The 15,588-nt window shown below is 39.8% G+C and overlaps 1 protein-coding gene across 12 annotated transcripts in view; it reads left to right on the top strand.

Moving 5' to 3' along the window:
* The window catches only part of PHLDB2 (pleckstrin homology like domain family B member 2), a 231,972-nt gene that overhangs the window by 158,977 nt on the left and 57,407 nt on the right, over positions 1-15,588 (top strand). For all 12 annotated transcript variants that reach the window (XM_079766824.1, XM_079766819.1, XM_079766815.1 and 9 more), the window contains one exon: positions 10,025-10,408. In XM_079766824.1, coding sequence (XP_079622950.1) covers positions 10,025-10,408 — 384 coding nt within the window. The remainder of the gene's footprint in view (positions 1-10,024; positions 10,409-15,588) is intronic.

Here is a 15,588-nt window from a genome sequence, read left to right as displayed (position 1 = left end):
GCAATTATAAGAAATAATTTGGAGATCTGTGTACCTTATACCCAGTTTCCTCCAGTGGTAACATATTGCAAACTTTGGTACAATATCACAACCAGGATATTGAACTTGATACAGTCAAGATACAGAGCAGTTCTAACACCACAGGGGTTTGTCCTGTGGCCCTTTGATAGCCACTCCCACTTTCCTCTTACCTTCTATCTCCTCCTTGACCCCTGGCTCATCTGTTCTTCATTTCAAGAATAGTACATAAATACAAGCTTATGCTATGTAACCTTTTGATTTCAGCTTTATTCACTCTACATAATTCCCTGCAGATTGCGCGAGGGTGTTGCATGTTGTTGCCTCTCTTTAGCTCACAATCTGGGATGTATGTGGCCAAGGAAATCCCAGGGGACTCATTTCTGTGTTTTTCCTCAGGTACTAGTTCCTAGCTGATCTGCTGTCTTTCTCCATGTTTCATGGTCTTCTTATGTGTGTCTGATATACTGTAAAATGTCCAGGGTTCCTCGTTGTACTATTACTTCTCCCCAGAAGCGGAAGTCAATGAAATGATTAGTGTTTCAAAGTTCAAACATCCAAGAATTTTGCTCTTTTGAAGTCTTATGTGACCACAAGGAGCAAACCTTTCTTTTGGGACCTGTTCTGTTGAAGAATTTTGGTTTGGAAAAATGTATGTTTCTCACTCAAAATTGCTAAAAACCATACCCCAGTTCTGGGATTATTTTTTAGAATTGGAGAAAGGATAATTTTGAAAAAATGCTAAGTAGAATTAAAAGGAATAAGAATAATTCACTAAACCCAAGTATTTTATAACAGTAAAACTTTTCATAAACCTCAAGTCTACCACTTGATTAAATTTTTTTATTATTCAATTACATTGACATACAATATTATATTAGTTTCAAGTGTTCAACCCAGTGATTAGATATTTATATAACTTACAGAGTGATTACCCTGATAAATCTAGTACCCATCTGACATCATACATAGTTATTACAATATTTTTGACTATATTTCCTGTGCTGTACTTTACATCCTCATGACTATTCTGTAACTGCCATGCCAGTAGATTTTAAATGGCAAAATGATGTGAACAGCATCAGGAAAAGGACTAAAGTACAGAAGATCCTAGTTTAGGTGGTCATTGTGTTACAGATTAACTTGTCTGCCTAACAAAAGCAAATAATTGGTGGGAAAAGCAAATGGTGAAAAACATTCTTGAGTTAAAAAATAACAGGATTAATTAAATCAAGTGATAATATTTTAAGACATGTTTGATGGAATGAAAATAAAAGTAAATGTTATATCAGCATATATATGTATATATAAAAACTATTAATTATATAACATAGTACATATTAAAATATTACATCTATTTTTTAAAATCTTTATTGTTGAAAGTGTTACATATTTCCCTTGCTTTCCCCCATTGACCTCTTCTAGCCCGCCCCCCACCCCCTGTCCCCCTAATCTCTCCTTCCATCCCAGGTCTTCACCACCCTATTATTTGTGTCCATGGGTTATGCTATATATATGCATACAAATTCTTTGGTTGATCACTTCCCACCATTAATAATAATTAAATGCACTTAGTAAATGTGCTATAATTAAATATATACTTATTTTATATTCATATATAGTATATTAAAGTGCAGGGTCTTTCTAAAATAGAGACACAGCTAGTAATAGTAGAAGGTAAGGGTTTAAGGAAGATGTTGACACTGGTGAATAATAATAATTTTTTAGAAAATGACCAGGAGTGTGAGGAATTGATTTATGAAGTGAGACTGAAAGAACTGAGTATCTGTGTGAGTATGAGCAGAGGCAGGATATGATGCGGTCCTCGGGTATTTGAGTGCTGCACCCATAGGGCAGGGACCCTGATGGTCTCTGGTGTTTAAAGTGGAGCCACAGGCAGTGTGAAGTAGAAACCTAGGTTTTATGTCAGGGCTGAAGTGTGTGCACTGGATGGGAGAATGGATTTTTGGAGGGCAGTTATTTCTAGAAGCTACTCTGCTGGACTTAAGGTGCTATAGGGAATATACAGGCCCCAAAGTAGGTTTACAGAATTTACTCATGTATTAATTGTTGTGTTTTCTGTACCTAGAATTGTGAACCTCCTTTGCCCCATCCTGATGCTGCTCTGTATTGGCGGGGATTGAGGGACCAAATGGCAGTGAGGGCTGGAAAGATTCCTTTGTCTCTGGGCTGCTGTGGTGACTGGGCAGAGCTCTGTTGCCCGGGTGCAGGTGCCTGGCCCACCGTGCTGAAGGAATTGGGGCAGCGGCAGTGAAGGATTTTTTTTCACCTTCCAGAAGGGCAGAGGAATCCTGTAGATTTGTGCATTTTTTTCAGGGAAACATCTTTCTTGCGTTTCCTTTGCCTGAACAAAATTGGGTTGGGTCTTAAGGTTTGCTTGTTAACCAATATTAGAGATGGTTCCCCAGGACCCACAAGACAATGATCTATTTCACTTCAAATTTTTATGGAAACCATCTCTAGTTGTGGTTAACAAACACTGAGCACCTGCTATGTGACAGGCACAGACTTTAGACGTTTTAGTATAAAGTATATAAAACATGCTACATGGAATTCTCCCAAGAACTCTAGGGTAGGCACTTAATCTCTGTTTTACAGACCAGGTAACAGACAGGTTGAACTTGATCAAAACTTCTATGTTAGAGTTCTGATGAGTGCCAGAACTTCAAATCCAAATCCATGTTCTTTCCATGTAATCAGTCTTAGACACAGAGATTCTGCCCTGAGTGTCCAGTGGTTCTGTGGGGGAGAGAGGTCATTTTGCCCCACAATCATTGAAATATAAAATCACAGAGAGTGGCTTTCTTCATAAAAAGTCCTGCTGCCTTGATTTTAAGCACTTCTTCTATTTCTCGTCACTTTACTCCTGATTTTCCCGGAGAAGTGGGAGGTGCCCCTTCTTACAGGCAGAATACATTGTTCTAGATTGCAAAGGGCTGGGGATGAGGTTTAAGCACTAGCAACTACTTTGTGATGGGAGTTGTAGAGGTGGAGGTGTCTGAAGTAGAAGAGTAGATGTACTGAGTAATATGATAAAAATTATTCTTTATTTTTCAGACAGAGGGGATGCAGTCACAGAGAAGAAATGAGTGTAGAAGGGGTCATTGGGATACCCCACAAGGATGGTGAGAGGGCATATGTGCAATGGTGCAGGCAGAGGGCTCAGCCTGGGGACTCTCCTTAGATAACACCTTGTGTTCACTTTGTCCCAGACAGCATTCTAAGTGCCAGTCGTATATTATATTATGAATTTTAATACTTTCGACCATCCTGTTAGGTAGATACCCCAGTAATCCTCTGTTTCTTACATGAGGAATGAAGTCTGGGAGAAGCTGAATGGCTTTCCCAGGGCCACACAAGTAGCAACAGAACCAGGAGGCAAACCCAAGAAGTCTGGCTCCAGAGTTCATGCACTGTGGTGCAATGGAGAAAGGAGGACCAGATACATAGAGATAGTTACAGGAGGGAACTTCAGGGAGCTCAGGCAGGACGGCCTTGGTCTCCTCTGAGTGTGCTTGTGTATTTGAGTGCACTGAGTCTATTTTATAAGCAGGTACTGAAAAACCACTGAGTGGTCAATGTTGTCCTAGTTACTTGCATATGTCTTACCCTCCCTCAGTATACAGTTATCCATTCCAATGGGTGGAGAATAGGGGTATATGATGCAAAATCCTCGTACTAATCTGCACATAACAAATGCTTACTAATCAATCAATAGCTGTCACATTATTAGTAATTCTCCAAATAACTTGTGGTCCCCTCCAGAACAGATACAGTCAGACAAAGCCATTACTCTCTCATACACCAGTTGGGCCTCTTTCCAGCTCAGCCTTTCTGATGAGGCACACATGCACATCTGTTTAAACTAAGGGTAAAGAATAAAGTGTTTTCCTGACCAAGTCTGAATGTGGACTTCCCAGACAGACTGTTAAATAAAATATTCTTAGCTATATATTAAAGTGACTTCCATGAGGATAATTTGTAAAACCAAACAATAAAAACTCCTTACTTATATATACACAATTTCTTAATCAGATCATTTTTCTAAACTGATAAAAAAACAATACTATGGCAATGTTTGGGTAAGTATGAAAACCAGTGAAAGGGCACTGTCTCTACACATGACCACCTTCACTGGACACCAATTGCAAGTCAGAGAGTTCCCCAACACCTCCTTCATCTACACTAATAAAAGAGAAAGATGCAAATTGACCATACCTCTGCAACGCCCACCAGCCAACCAGGAGTGAGCATGTAAATTAACCCAACAAAGATGTCGGGTTAATTTGCATACACAGGCGCCGAGCAGCCAGGGCTGGGGTGGTGCCAAGCGGCCTGCGTCCCAGGGATGGGCTTCAAACCCGCAGCCTCCCAGGACCATCGCCGCCCCCGGGAAACAAGGGAGGCGGCACCAAGCCATGCCTGCAGGCTCCCGGGACCATCACCAGCCCTGGGAAGCCAGGGTGGCCCCGCCAAAGCAGCCTTCCCGGCACCATCTCCGGCTCCGGGAGGCCAGGGCGGCCTCGCTAAGCAGCCTGGGAGCACAGACCGTGGCCCAGCACAGGCCCACAGTAAAACATTGATAGCAAGTCCTTTCAGTATAATTGGGGCATTAGAGGCCCACAGAATGATCATTTCCTGACACACTATTTATAATAAGTGCCATATAGTTTGACATTTTACAGTCCTGGAAAATTACATATAATGATCAGCAAAGTGAGAAGATGAAAAGAATTTTTAGGCTTTTAAAGATGTAACTAATTTCTGTCTAGAAGACACACCAATTCAAAAAGTGATGGTTTTATTGTCCTATAGGACATTAGCCAGATTGTATCTAATTTAGCAGTTCTACTTTAGGCTGCAGGCTCCTCCCTGGCCAGGGCCCAGGTCAGGGCTCATGCTGGAGGCAACCATCAAAGTGTCCCTCTCACATTGATGTTTCTCTCTGTCTTTCCCTCTCTCTTCCACGCTCTCTAAAAATCAATGGAAAAATATCCTCAGATGAGGATTAAAAAAAAAGAAAGAAAGAAAGAAAGAAATGTCATATCCTATGAAAGACACATCTTGAAAATGCCTAAAGAAAGTTGTCATTTTTTCGTGGTGAAGGGACTGGAGTCTGTGTTGATAAAAACACCTTGGTGGCTGCGGTGGCCAGTAGTGGCAGCAGCAGCGGGGTGATGGGGGCGGCACCTTCCCTTGATCAGCCAGATTGCCTCCTGCAGAGGGAGGCCTACTGACGGCTTAGGCCCACAGGGAGTGGGCCTAAGCCATCAGTAGAACATCCCCTGAGGGCTCCCGGACTGTGAGAGGGGGCAGGGTGGGCTGAGGGACCCCCCCCACACACACACCAGTGCACGAATTTCGTGCACCAGGCCTCTAGTGTTTAATAATTTGCTGGAAAGACTTACAGAAACCACTGAAAGCTGTTCTAGTCACAGTTATCATTTATTACAGGGAAAGGCTATAGATAAAGATCAGCCAAAAGAAGAAAAAATAAGACAGAGTCAGGAGGTTTCCAATGTGAAGCTTCCACTCACCTCTCCCTGTGGAGTCAGGGTGCATTACCCCACCCACCTTGCTGTGTGACGATACACTGTGTGTCCAGCACGGAGTGAATGAAGCCTCCGCTCCACATTTCCTCTCTCAGGGTTCAGGCGGCTGGAGCCAGCACCCTCTGTCACTCTGCCATGGCAAGCAAGGTGTGCAATGAGTCATACACTGGCTATTCAGGCAGAGGTGACACACATCGCTTCTCACATTTCATTGGCCCAGGCAAGTTTGATAGTCACGTCTAATTTGGGGTAGGGAAGAGAAGAACCATTTCACTGTGTCCAGAAAGAGAACTGATCTTAGGAGCCTCAGTTACTATCCCAAGGGATTTATCTCTAAAAACAAGTAGACTCACATAAAAGATTTACTGCTACTGTTTTTCCTCCTGATTGTCTTTCTCCCCCTCCCCCCCAATGAAGACATGAGAATTTGCTCATGGAGTCCTAGAAATAATGCTGTCAGCCCAGCTCTTCTCATTCTGCCATCCACTTTCCGACCAGGGTCTATGAATTTATTTCAAAAGTTTGTTTAGGGCTATTGAGATCGCTTGAGTCCTTATATAAAGAGGAAGAAAGTTGGCCTATTTCTATGTAGGTACTTCATCCCTCTTCCTATGAAGAGTCCCATCTCCCTAGCTACATAGTAGTTGCTGATTGCTGAGCAATTGGGATATTCCACCACACTATGCCTTTGATGGTATGGTTCCTTTACAGAAATGTCCTGCCCCACCCTCCCACCCCCCACTGTTCAATAGGTCACACAGACTCATTTATTCTTGAGAACTCAACTCAAATTTGTTTTTCTGTAATTTTTACATTTTTCTTCGCTATATATGAATTCATAAATTTTCTATAAGCCTCTATTATCACTGTTTTCTTTAATTGATTACCCATTTGTGCCTTCTGTTAAAGTTTTTAGGCTAGAAATGTTGTCTTTTTTCATCTTGGTGTCACCAGCATATTACTGGGCATTGAGTAACTTAAAATATCTGTTGAATTGAAGATTAGGGAGATACTGAATCTCTAGGGTTAACAGTAGAGAGAAGTAAAGTCATACCTATCAGTTATAAAGGTCCTCTTAAGAAAAAACAATCTCCTTTCAACTAAATTATATCTAACCATTAAAGATTGACCTTATGTTTCAGGTAATGACTCAATATATTTAATTATAACAGAAGGATTTGAAAAAATATTTTACCTGTGCTTAAGTATCAGCAGTTTTCTGCTTAATTTGTTTCTGCATTCTATTGAGAGTCCTATGGCCTAGACTAGCTGTAGTTGATTCCCAGGAAACTGGATGGTTTGAGGAGATGGAGGAGGACTGTGAACTGAGGGCTGGGAACTGTAATGGGGCAATGCCAGACACATTCCCCTGAAAAGGAAAGAAAACTCTGAGGTCGTGAAAGAGACACTCACCCCACAACTGTTTGTTTATTTTTTTAAACCCGAAGGAAAGTATTGTACACCATTTTCTTCAGTATATTTTGTAAGATCTTGTGTCTCCTTCAAAGCTTTCTTTGATTTGATATATGTGGTACATGGGGATGGAGGGGAGAGGAAATGGAGAGGGAGAAAAAATAAAAATGTATTTGAAATAATTTGTTTTGAGGTGACCTGCTTTCTAAACCCTAGCAGCATGGACCATGTGGATATTTAGGTTCTGTACTGGTGGCTTTTCAGGAGAATGTGCAGTAAATTGCTGGTTTGGAAAGGAGGTAGGACGTAAAGATCTCAAAGAGAGTAGCCTCCCAACTCGGCATATGGCCAGGTGAAATGCCAAAGAAAATCGAACTTAAGGGAGTTTGCCAGTCCCAGTTTGCACTTGATGTTCCAGCATAATTATTAATAGTGCCCTGTTTGATTCTCAGAGTGTCCTGGTCTGGAGCAGTCACCCTGGTTTTAGGTCATGCAGAGTGGAGAATATTGGTGTGATGAATGGGAAGGAACAAAACTCCAGAGTGAAGCGGACTCAAGGGAGAATTATTGTCTGAGGGGAAATGCTGCTCAGGGTTTTCCTTAAAAGGCTTCTTGTAGTGGTTTCTGAAATGCTTCGCAGACTTTCTTCTGCCGCACTTTCCATCATCAGTGTATTTTTCTTTGGTGCCGCTTTTATGGGGCCAGTGTGCCACGGCGTGGCCTGAATTTTTTATAGACTCGTGGGCAGCAGTGGTGCGTGTGCGTGTGCATGTGCGTGTGCGTGTGTGTGTGTGTGTGTGATTCAAGCCTAGACAGATTGGCTTGTGAATGGGGTGATAAGAATAGAGAAGCACATACCAGTAGACCAAACTTCCTGTGCACAAGACTTTGAATGCCGCGTTTCACTCTCTGAAATAGCATTCATCTTCAGGCTGGGATCATTTATTCCCTCTGGAATTAAGCAAGAGCACTGGCAGCAAAAGAAACTATTTTGGGAAGGAGATGTGGGAGGAATTTTGCTGTGTTATAAGCCAGGCAGAAGTATCTTTTATGCTTTTGAAGGCCACATGTCCTGAGAGCCCTGGTAAATGAAAATTGACAATTTTTTAAAAAATCCCAAATGTAATGTCCTGGCTTATATATACACTCTATGATCTAGAGAGATTTAGTTAAAACTGAGTTTAGATGCTTCAACTGAATTTACCTAAGGGGTAGAAAGAACACTTCTCTTGGGAGATTAGCCTCTAATGCAGATGGCTGTTGAGAAAAGTAAAATGTAACATCTCATTCCTGTCCCCTTCCTCACACATCCCCTTGCAGGTTCTTTTTGCATATTCCGGATTGTTGGAGAGGTTTAAAATAAGGCAATGAATGCTGAGTCCACCCCCCTCCCACCCTCCCCATAAAGCTGAGGTGGGTAGGGCTTGGCAGCTGGTGGCAGCTGTGGTGATAAATAAGGACCGGGCTCCTGGATGGACAGGGTGCAGCGCTCCCGGGATGCGGGTGTGTGGCTCTGAGTGCCTGCAGTGGGAAGAGGCCATGAGGACGGAGCTGCAGCTGGAGTCCAGAAGTTCAGACAGTGAAAGGGAGGTGGGGGCTTATAGCAACCCGTTTAATAGTCCTTTTGATCAAGCTATTGCATTTTGGGGGGTTGGGGGCGTGTTTAGAAGCCAGATAAAAGTCACATACAACTCAAATGACTTCTATCTTGTCATTTAATGAATGTATTTCATGGAAACCAGGGAATTATGTTGCTCTGTACCTACTTGACTTTTCTACTTGACACTCCTTTGACTAATAAAAAGCAAACTGCCTTCAGGATTGTGTCTTTATAGATTTGCTGCAATTAGAAATTGAAAATAGCAGCCCAGTGCTGTTTCAAAGTTTTCTATTTTGTAACTGATGACCAGTTTGAAAAGGCTTTTCTCTAGAAGGCTTTTGAATTCTCTTTTCAGTGTGGTAGATTTCATCACAACACGTTTTTTGTTACTTTATTATTTTTTCTTTCCCCTTAGATATTAAAATTAAGGTGAAGATGTTGAGATTCCTCAACCCAAACAGTGCTTATGATAGGCTTATGATAAGCAGTTTATAAATTATACCCTATTGTTCACAAATATTTAGTAATTTTATTTAAAGTCAAGAATCATATCTAGCTACTTGTTTTGCATGGGGAATGAGAGGAGTGTCCGTTAGTGGTATCATTATAGACATCAATGGCCTATATATTGATTTTTCTTAAAAAATAAATGAACAATCATCTTATTTTTCAGATAAATGAATCAAAGATTTAATGATTTCAGAATCTGAACTACACTGTTGTCTTTCTGTCTGGACACAACGTCAAATAGTCTTCATTTTCATGCAACATTCCCATCTTTTTATCATTTCAATTACTCGTGTGAGAAATTGGTAGAAAATACCTTCACATGGTGATGAAACATAAAAAAGAGCTGAAATTTTTGAATCATTTCAAGAAATAAAATGAAGACCTAGATATGCCTGTTAAATTAATAAATTCTAAAATTTGCATTTTTCTTTTTGTGTGTCTAACAGAATGATATTTCTATAGGAAATTAGAGAGTTTATTTTAAGGACAAATACTAAATCTATAGTGATGAAAGAGCTAGATATTGTTGAAGGGAGATAAGTACAGGGAGTGGAGGGGGTGAAGATTTTTTGAAACAAAGATTTACAAACCCTTTCAAGTGTTTGGAAAATTGTTAAATCAAGAAAAGGCTTACTGATTGCTTCTATGGGCTAGGACCAGCACTGGTACATACAGGTAAAGGGGACAGCCCAGAATATAGGTTGAGAGGAATATCAGACATTGTTAACCTTAGTGTCATCTGGATCCTTATATGTGTCCATCAGAGAAGATGGAAATCATCCCCAGCCAAGTGTCTGTGGGCTCATGTATGGGACAAAATCACCAGTGGTCCCAGCCTCTTCATTCTTTCTATTTGGAGGTGTCTCCGTTCTCAGAGACTCACTTTCCTTCTCCTCCCCTTGTGTTCTAGGAGAGACAGCGTCTGGAGACCATCCTCAGCCTCTGTGCTGAATACACAAAGCCTGACAGTCGCTTGTCCCTTGGCACCACCGTGGCAGATGTGCAGAAAATCAATAAGGAGCTTGAGAAACTGCAGATCTCTGATGAGGATTCTGTGTTTGAAGAAGCCCTGGTGAGCCCCGATGTCAGATACAGGTGCCACCAGAAAGGCGCTGGCCACGATGCGGACTTGGCAGTCTTCGGGAGCCTGAGTCAGAGCAGTGCCAGCTTCCTTTCCCCCCGGAGCGCCATGAACGAGGAACTGCTCAGGGACCTCGCCAGGACTCCCCCACCGCCCCCCTCTGCCTTTCTGAAAGCTTCCAACGAGTCCTCTTACCTAAGTATCCTGCCAAAGGTAAAGGAGACAGCTCAGACTGGGATTGAGGGCCCAGGACTGGGCATCTGCATTAGCCTAGAGACTAGAGGCTTTATCATGCCTGTTTTCTAAATGAGTTCAGTGAAGTGTCAATTTACGAGGTATTAGCAAGGTGTAGCAAATTAGTGTTTATTATAAAGCAGTAAATTTGCACTGTAAAAAATATAGCAGCTCAGAAAAGTGGAAAGAAAGGTTTCTCTCCCTTCTGTCCCTACTGAGTTGTACACCTGAGAGAGAAACACAAAGTGTTTTACATGCTTTCCTAATATTTCTGTGCATACGCGGCCATATATTATAGGCATAGACATATACACAGTGTTCTGCATTTTTCCCCTCCCTGAATGTCTTGAGCATCTTTGCATATTAGTATACACAGCTTTACCTCATTCATTTCAATGGCTGACTAGTGTTCTATGTTTGGGAATACTATTTAAGTTGTTTCCAGTTTTTGACTAGTAAAATCTACATGCAGCAAATATTCTAGGATATATATATATATATATATACACATACATATATATATATATATATACACACACATACATATATATATATATATATATATATATATATATATATATATTTGCACAGTTATAGATAATATTGTGCAAATATTATCTGTAAGATCGCTTACTAAAAGTGGAATGCTAGGTCAACGAGTTTATATATTTTTTATTTTAATCAGTATTTCCAAATTGTACTTTCAAAAGAGTTATACTTTCAACAGTTTATTTTATGAGAACACCTTGTTCTCCATACACTTGGTAAGGCTGTTTATTATCAAAATTTCTCAATTTGCTAAGCTAATAGGTGTAATTAGTTTGTCTTTAATATGCATGCAAGTGGGCATCTTTTTACTGTTTTAGTTGTTAATTTGTATTTAAATACATTTATTTATGTCCCTCACCCAATTTTTGGAAAATGCCTTGTTTTTACTGAGTAATAACTATTTTGGTAATGAAACTAGTCTTTTATCATGAATGGTAACTTTGACTTTTTTGTGAAATTTTTTGGACATATAAAAGTTTAAGATTTATATGTCATTATAGTTATTATTTAGTTTTCTGGTCATTTTCTGATTTTAAAATGTCTTTCAAATTTGAGGATTTTTAAAATGGAGTTCAAGGAAAAAATTTTGGTGCTGTTTTTTCACACAGGTTAAGAATTTTTTTTTCTATAAAAATTTTTAAAAATTATTCTACCTGTTTTCTAGTAAGAATTTAAGAGAACTTTATAATAAAATATATTAGAAGATAAGTATTTTATTACAATAAAATTAGAACACCAAAATAGTAAAAAACAGGAAAAAGCAGAGTCTGGGAAAGCAAGTACCATAATCAAAAAAGAATTTATTTATTTAACAATAAATAGGACTAGTTAATTTATTTATTTAAGTGGCTCTGACCATTAAGTTAGACTCTGAGATTCTTGGCAGAAGAATCAAATATAAAAAGATACGTTAGTTATTTTTGTTCTTGTTGTTATTGTTGTTGTTATAAGAGAAGGACACGTACTGATTCTTTATAAGAAATATGTCATCATGGTACTAAATTCTGGAGGTAATTTATCACACTGAGCACTATTCAGGGGAGTTTATGCATTTGTTTTTGTTTGTTTCGCCGCAACAAGATTTTTCTTGTTAAAAAAGTTGAATGCTCCTGATCAGAAGTCACCTACCTTGAGTTCTCCCATTGTATGCATCATGACCATCAAGACTCTGGACTGTCCAATCCCTTCTTCCTTCTAATGACTACATTTCCCGTTCTAATTCTCAGTGGAGAGGAACTCCAAATAGGACCTCTGTCTCTATTGTCAAAAAGATGCAACTGTTAAAAGCTAGGATCTGGGAGGAAACTCAAGAGTTGTCTTTCAGGCACAGTGAATGATCCATCATTTGATAGTTTGACCTGTTGTCACATTGTGTTTTCTCAGAAATCCTTTGCTACCTTTTTATCCTAAGTCCTTTCACATGTCTTCTCTTACGGAGATCTGCTAGATTTTGTTTTGATGCTAAGCTGTGAGCTCTCCTTAAGGACCATCCTTTTGGAGACAGGTTTCCTCCTGAAGAGGACTGTGACAAGAAAGCTGTTGCTATGTAAGTGAGCAGATCAGGACAGATGTTTTCCATTGCTCAAATGTGCTTTTGTGGAGTAGGAGGCCTCTGGAGCTTGGAGCAGCATCCCTGTGCGAACGAAAAGACTGTGCCTCCTGGGAGACAGGAAACGTCAGGGGCTCCTGTGGTTTGCACACAGCAGCTGAGACAGGGCCAGTGAGAGGGCGTCGGGTTCCCGAGAATGCATTTTTTGTTTATTCTTTTTGAAGACAGACATATGTTACCTCAAGACAGGAGATGGAATCTTTTTAAAAAGTCCTGGCCATTTGTTTTTGGTGCGCTTCCTCTTGGAGTAATCTGCTCACTGAATTATTTTAAAAGTACAGTGTTTGTTATTAATCAGACTAAGGATTAGTGAAGAGAGGAATGTGGAAAACACTCTAAGCCGATTTAATAAAACAAAGATTTTAATGATATTTAGGAAACTGGAGATTAACCGTTCTGGAACTTGCTTTACCAAACACTTAAAGATACAGATAACCTTGGAAATATGCTAATTTTAATGAGCTTTTGTCAACCTATCTGCCACCACCTGAGATGAAAGTTAAGAGTACCTCACTCTTCTCCTTTTTCTTGCCATTTTATTGAGATATAATTGACATGCCACGCCATACAAGTTTAAGGTGTACAGCAAGCATGTCAAACTCGCCGGCCACGAGTTTGACATGCTTGGTGTACAGTATAATGGCTTGACTAACATATATTGCAAAACGATTCCCACAATAAATTTTGTTAACATTCATCACCTCATATAGTTACCAAAAATGTTTTTTCTTTGTGATGAGAACTTTTCACTCTTCTCCTTTTGAGTAATCATTCTGTCTACAGTGGAAAACCCTCACACTTGCATCCTCATCTGGTTGCAAGACGTTTCTAAGAAGAGATCTACAAAAAAATGGCAGATGCAAAGTTCCTATTCTCTCTCCCCTTTCTCTGAGTCTATCTATTACTGTAGAGATGGCATACTTGGGATGACATACGTGTGTTAATGGGCTTATTAAATAATGTCACTCCGAGTGGAATCCTATCCTTTACAATAAAAATATCCCAGAGAGATTAAAATTAAAGCTTTCTCTTTCCCTATAAAGCTAAAGCTATTTAGTGGCCACCACAGCCATGGCTCTCTATCGGTTTTCTTTATTTTGATATAAATGAGATCAACATCCACACCCTATTCTATCACAAACCAGAGTTTTAGAATGCCTTTTAAAGATTTTGCTTTTTATAAATAATAGTTAAAAAAACACACACAGTAATTTCCTAGATGGTATTTATTGCTATAAACAGCCTCTCCAGTTGTTTATTATTAAATATACCTATTGTGAAACTTTGAGTTATACAGATATTTATAATTGCCACTATTACCCATCTTTATAGTTTTGAAGATGGTTCGGTTTTTGTTTTCTCTTAATGCTTTGCTTCCACCAGTGAGAGAGATATTTTTAAACCATGTTGGAAGTTGAAATCTAATATGAAATGTTGACCCAACAGGATGCCGGCCTTCTTGAGGCTTTCCTGCTAGGATTACTGGTCAGTGATTTCGGAATGCCATGCACTGTTACAGGAATTCCTCGGGCCCTACAACAAGCACCTAAGTACTAGGACAATGCGATTCATTGTCTATGGTAAAAAGGTCACAGTTGTTTTATTAGTCAATAAGATACAGATTTCAGGTGGCAATTAGAAAGCTAAATGCCACAGCTTGGAAAGGCTGCATCCTTGTTCTAGTCAACCTGAGATACTTGTCACTTCTCAATCATTTAGTCTCCTTAAGGAGCAGCAAGTGGGGTACAGAGTAAAGAATATTAATAAAAGAACACAATATGATGCCTTTCTTCTTAAAGTTATTTTCAGGATTTTTAAATAAATGAACTTAATGAGGTACAATAAATTTTAATAGTTTCTTTTCATTTGAATATTCCTTTTAATGATTAGTGAATAATCTTAAATAATTTACTTATCTGACCTGCTGCTTTTAATTTCTAATTGTGAAATTGTAGAATCATTGACTTACTGATGAAAAAATTACTTCTTTTTTAAAGAGTAATGAAACTTAAATATACCAGCATTCCTTGACATACAGAAAGACTGGTCTCTACTTGGTGATACACAAGATAATTAACCTGAATTCTTGAAATTTGCTATTTGCAATTCACTATATTTTTTTCTTAAAATAACAAGCAGTCATATTTTGGCTGTGTGTATGATCAACATTCCTTTTTCCCTGGGCATCTATATATACAAAAGCCTAAAATACAAAGTGTCCCCTCAGGAGTTCAACCAGGAGACCGGGAGTTTGATCACTCACTATGATATGTGCTGACCACCAGGGGGCAGCACGGAACAAAAGAAGGCCCAGGCTGGCAGCCGGAAGGCCCTGATATACCCTTATCACTGGCCAGGCCTAGGGACCCTACCCATGCACAAATTTCATGCACCAGGCCTCTAGTTTGGCATAATTGTTCAGGGGAATAAGTATGCCTTCTCTCACTTAATTTCTTTCTTGGCTTTCTCGTTTCTTGCTTAGGAACTTTGTGGGACATTTGGTGAGATTGGACCACATGTGATTGCCCTTGCTTTTTTCCACCTTGTGTTGGAAAGAAATAAATAAGCATGAAAGCTCACTTGCAGATGACCTTAGTGGTAGGACCCAATAGTATGGTAGAGATTCCAGAGACAGTTGTACTAGTAGATGTTCTCACTTGGAGATGGGGGAGAGATGGAGTTTGTAATGAAAGGCAGCAGCATGCCCAAGAGATCCCCGAGGAAGAGCTCAGAGTCTTGCCTAGGTTCTAGGTCTCTGCCTTGTAAAGAAGTAACTACAATCTCTGTGGACCACACTTTCCTCATCTGTATAACCTCTTAGTTATTTCATTTTAAGAATATATGAATTTATAAATTTAAGTTGTGTTCTGTGAGCTAGTCGAAGAACCCAACTGCTGAGTATCTGTGGGGAAATGCAGAGTTCCCACTAACCCATCACAAGGCTGCTGTTAGAATCCAGATAGGCCAAAACCGGTTTGGCTCAGTGGATAGAGCGTCGGCC

The sequence above is a fragment of the Cnephaeus nilssonii genome, assembly GCF_951640355.1.
Source record: "Cnephaeus nilssonii genome assembly, chromosome: 3".
NCBI classification, from domain to species: domain Eukaryota; kingdom Metazoa; phylum Chordata; class Mammalia; order Chiroptera; family Vespertilionidae; genus Cnephaeus; species Cnephaeus nilssonii.
This window is presented reverse-complemented; position numbering and strand designations above follow the sequence as displayed.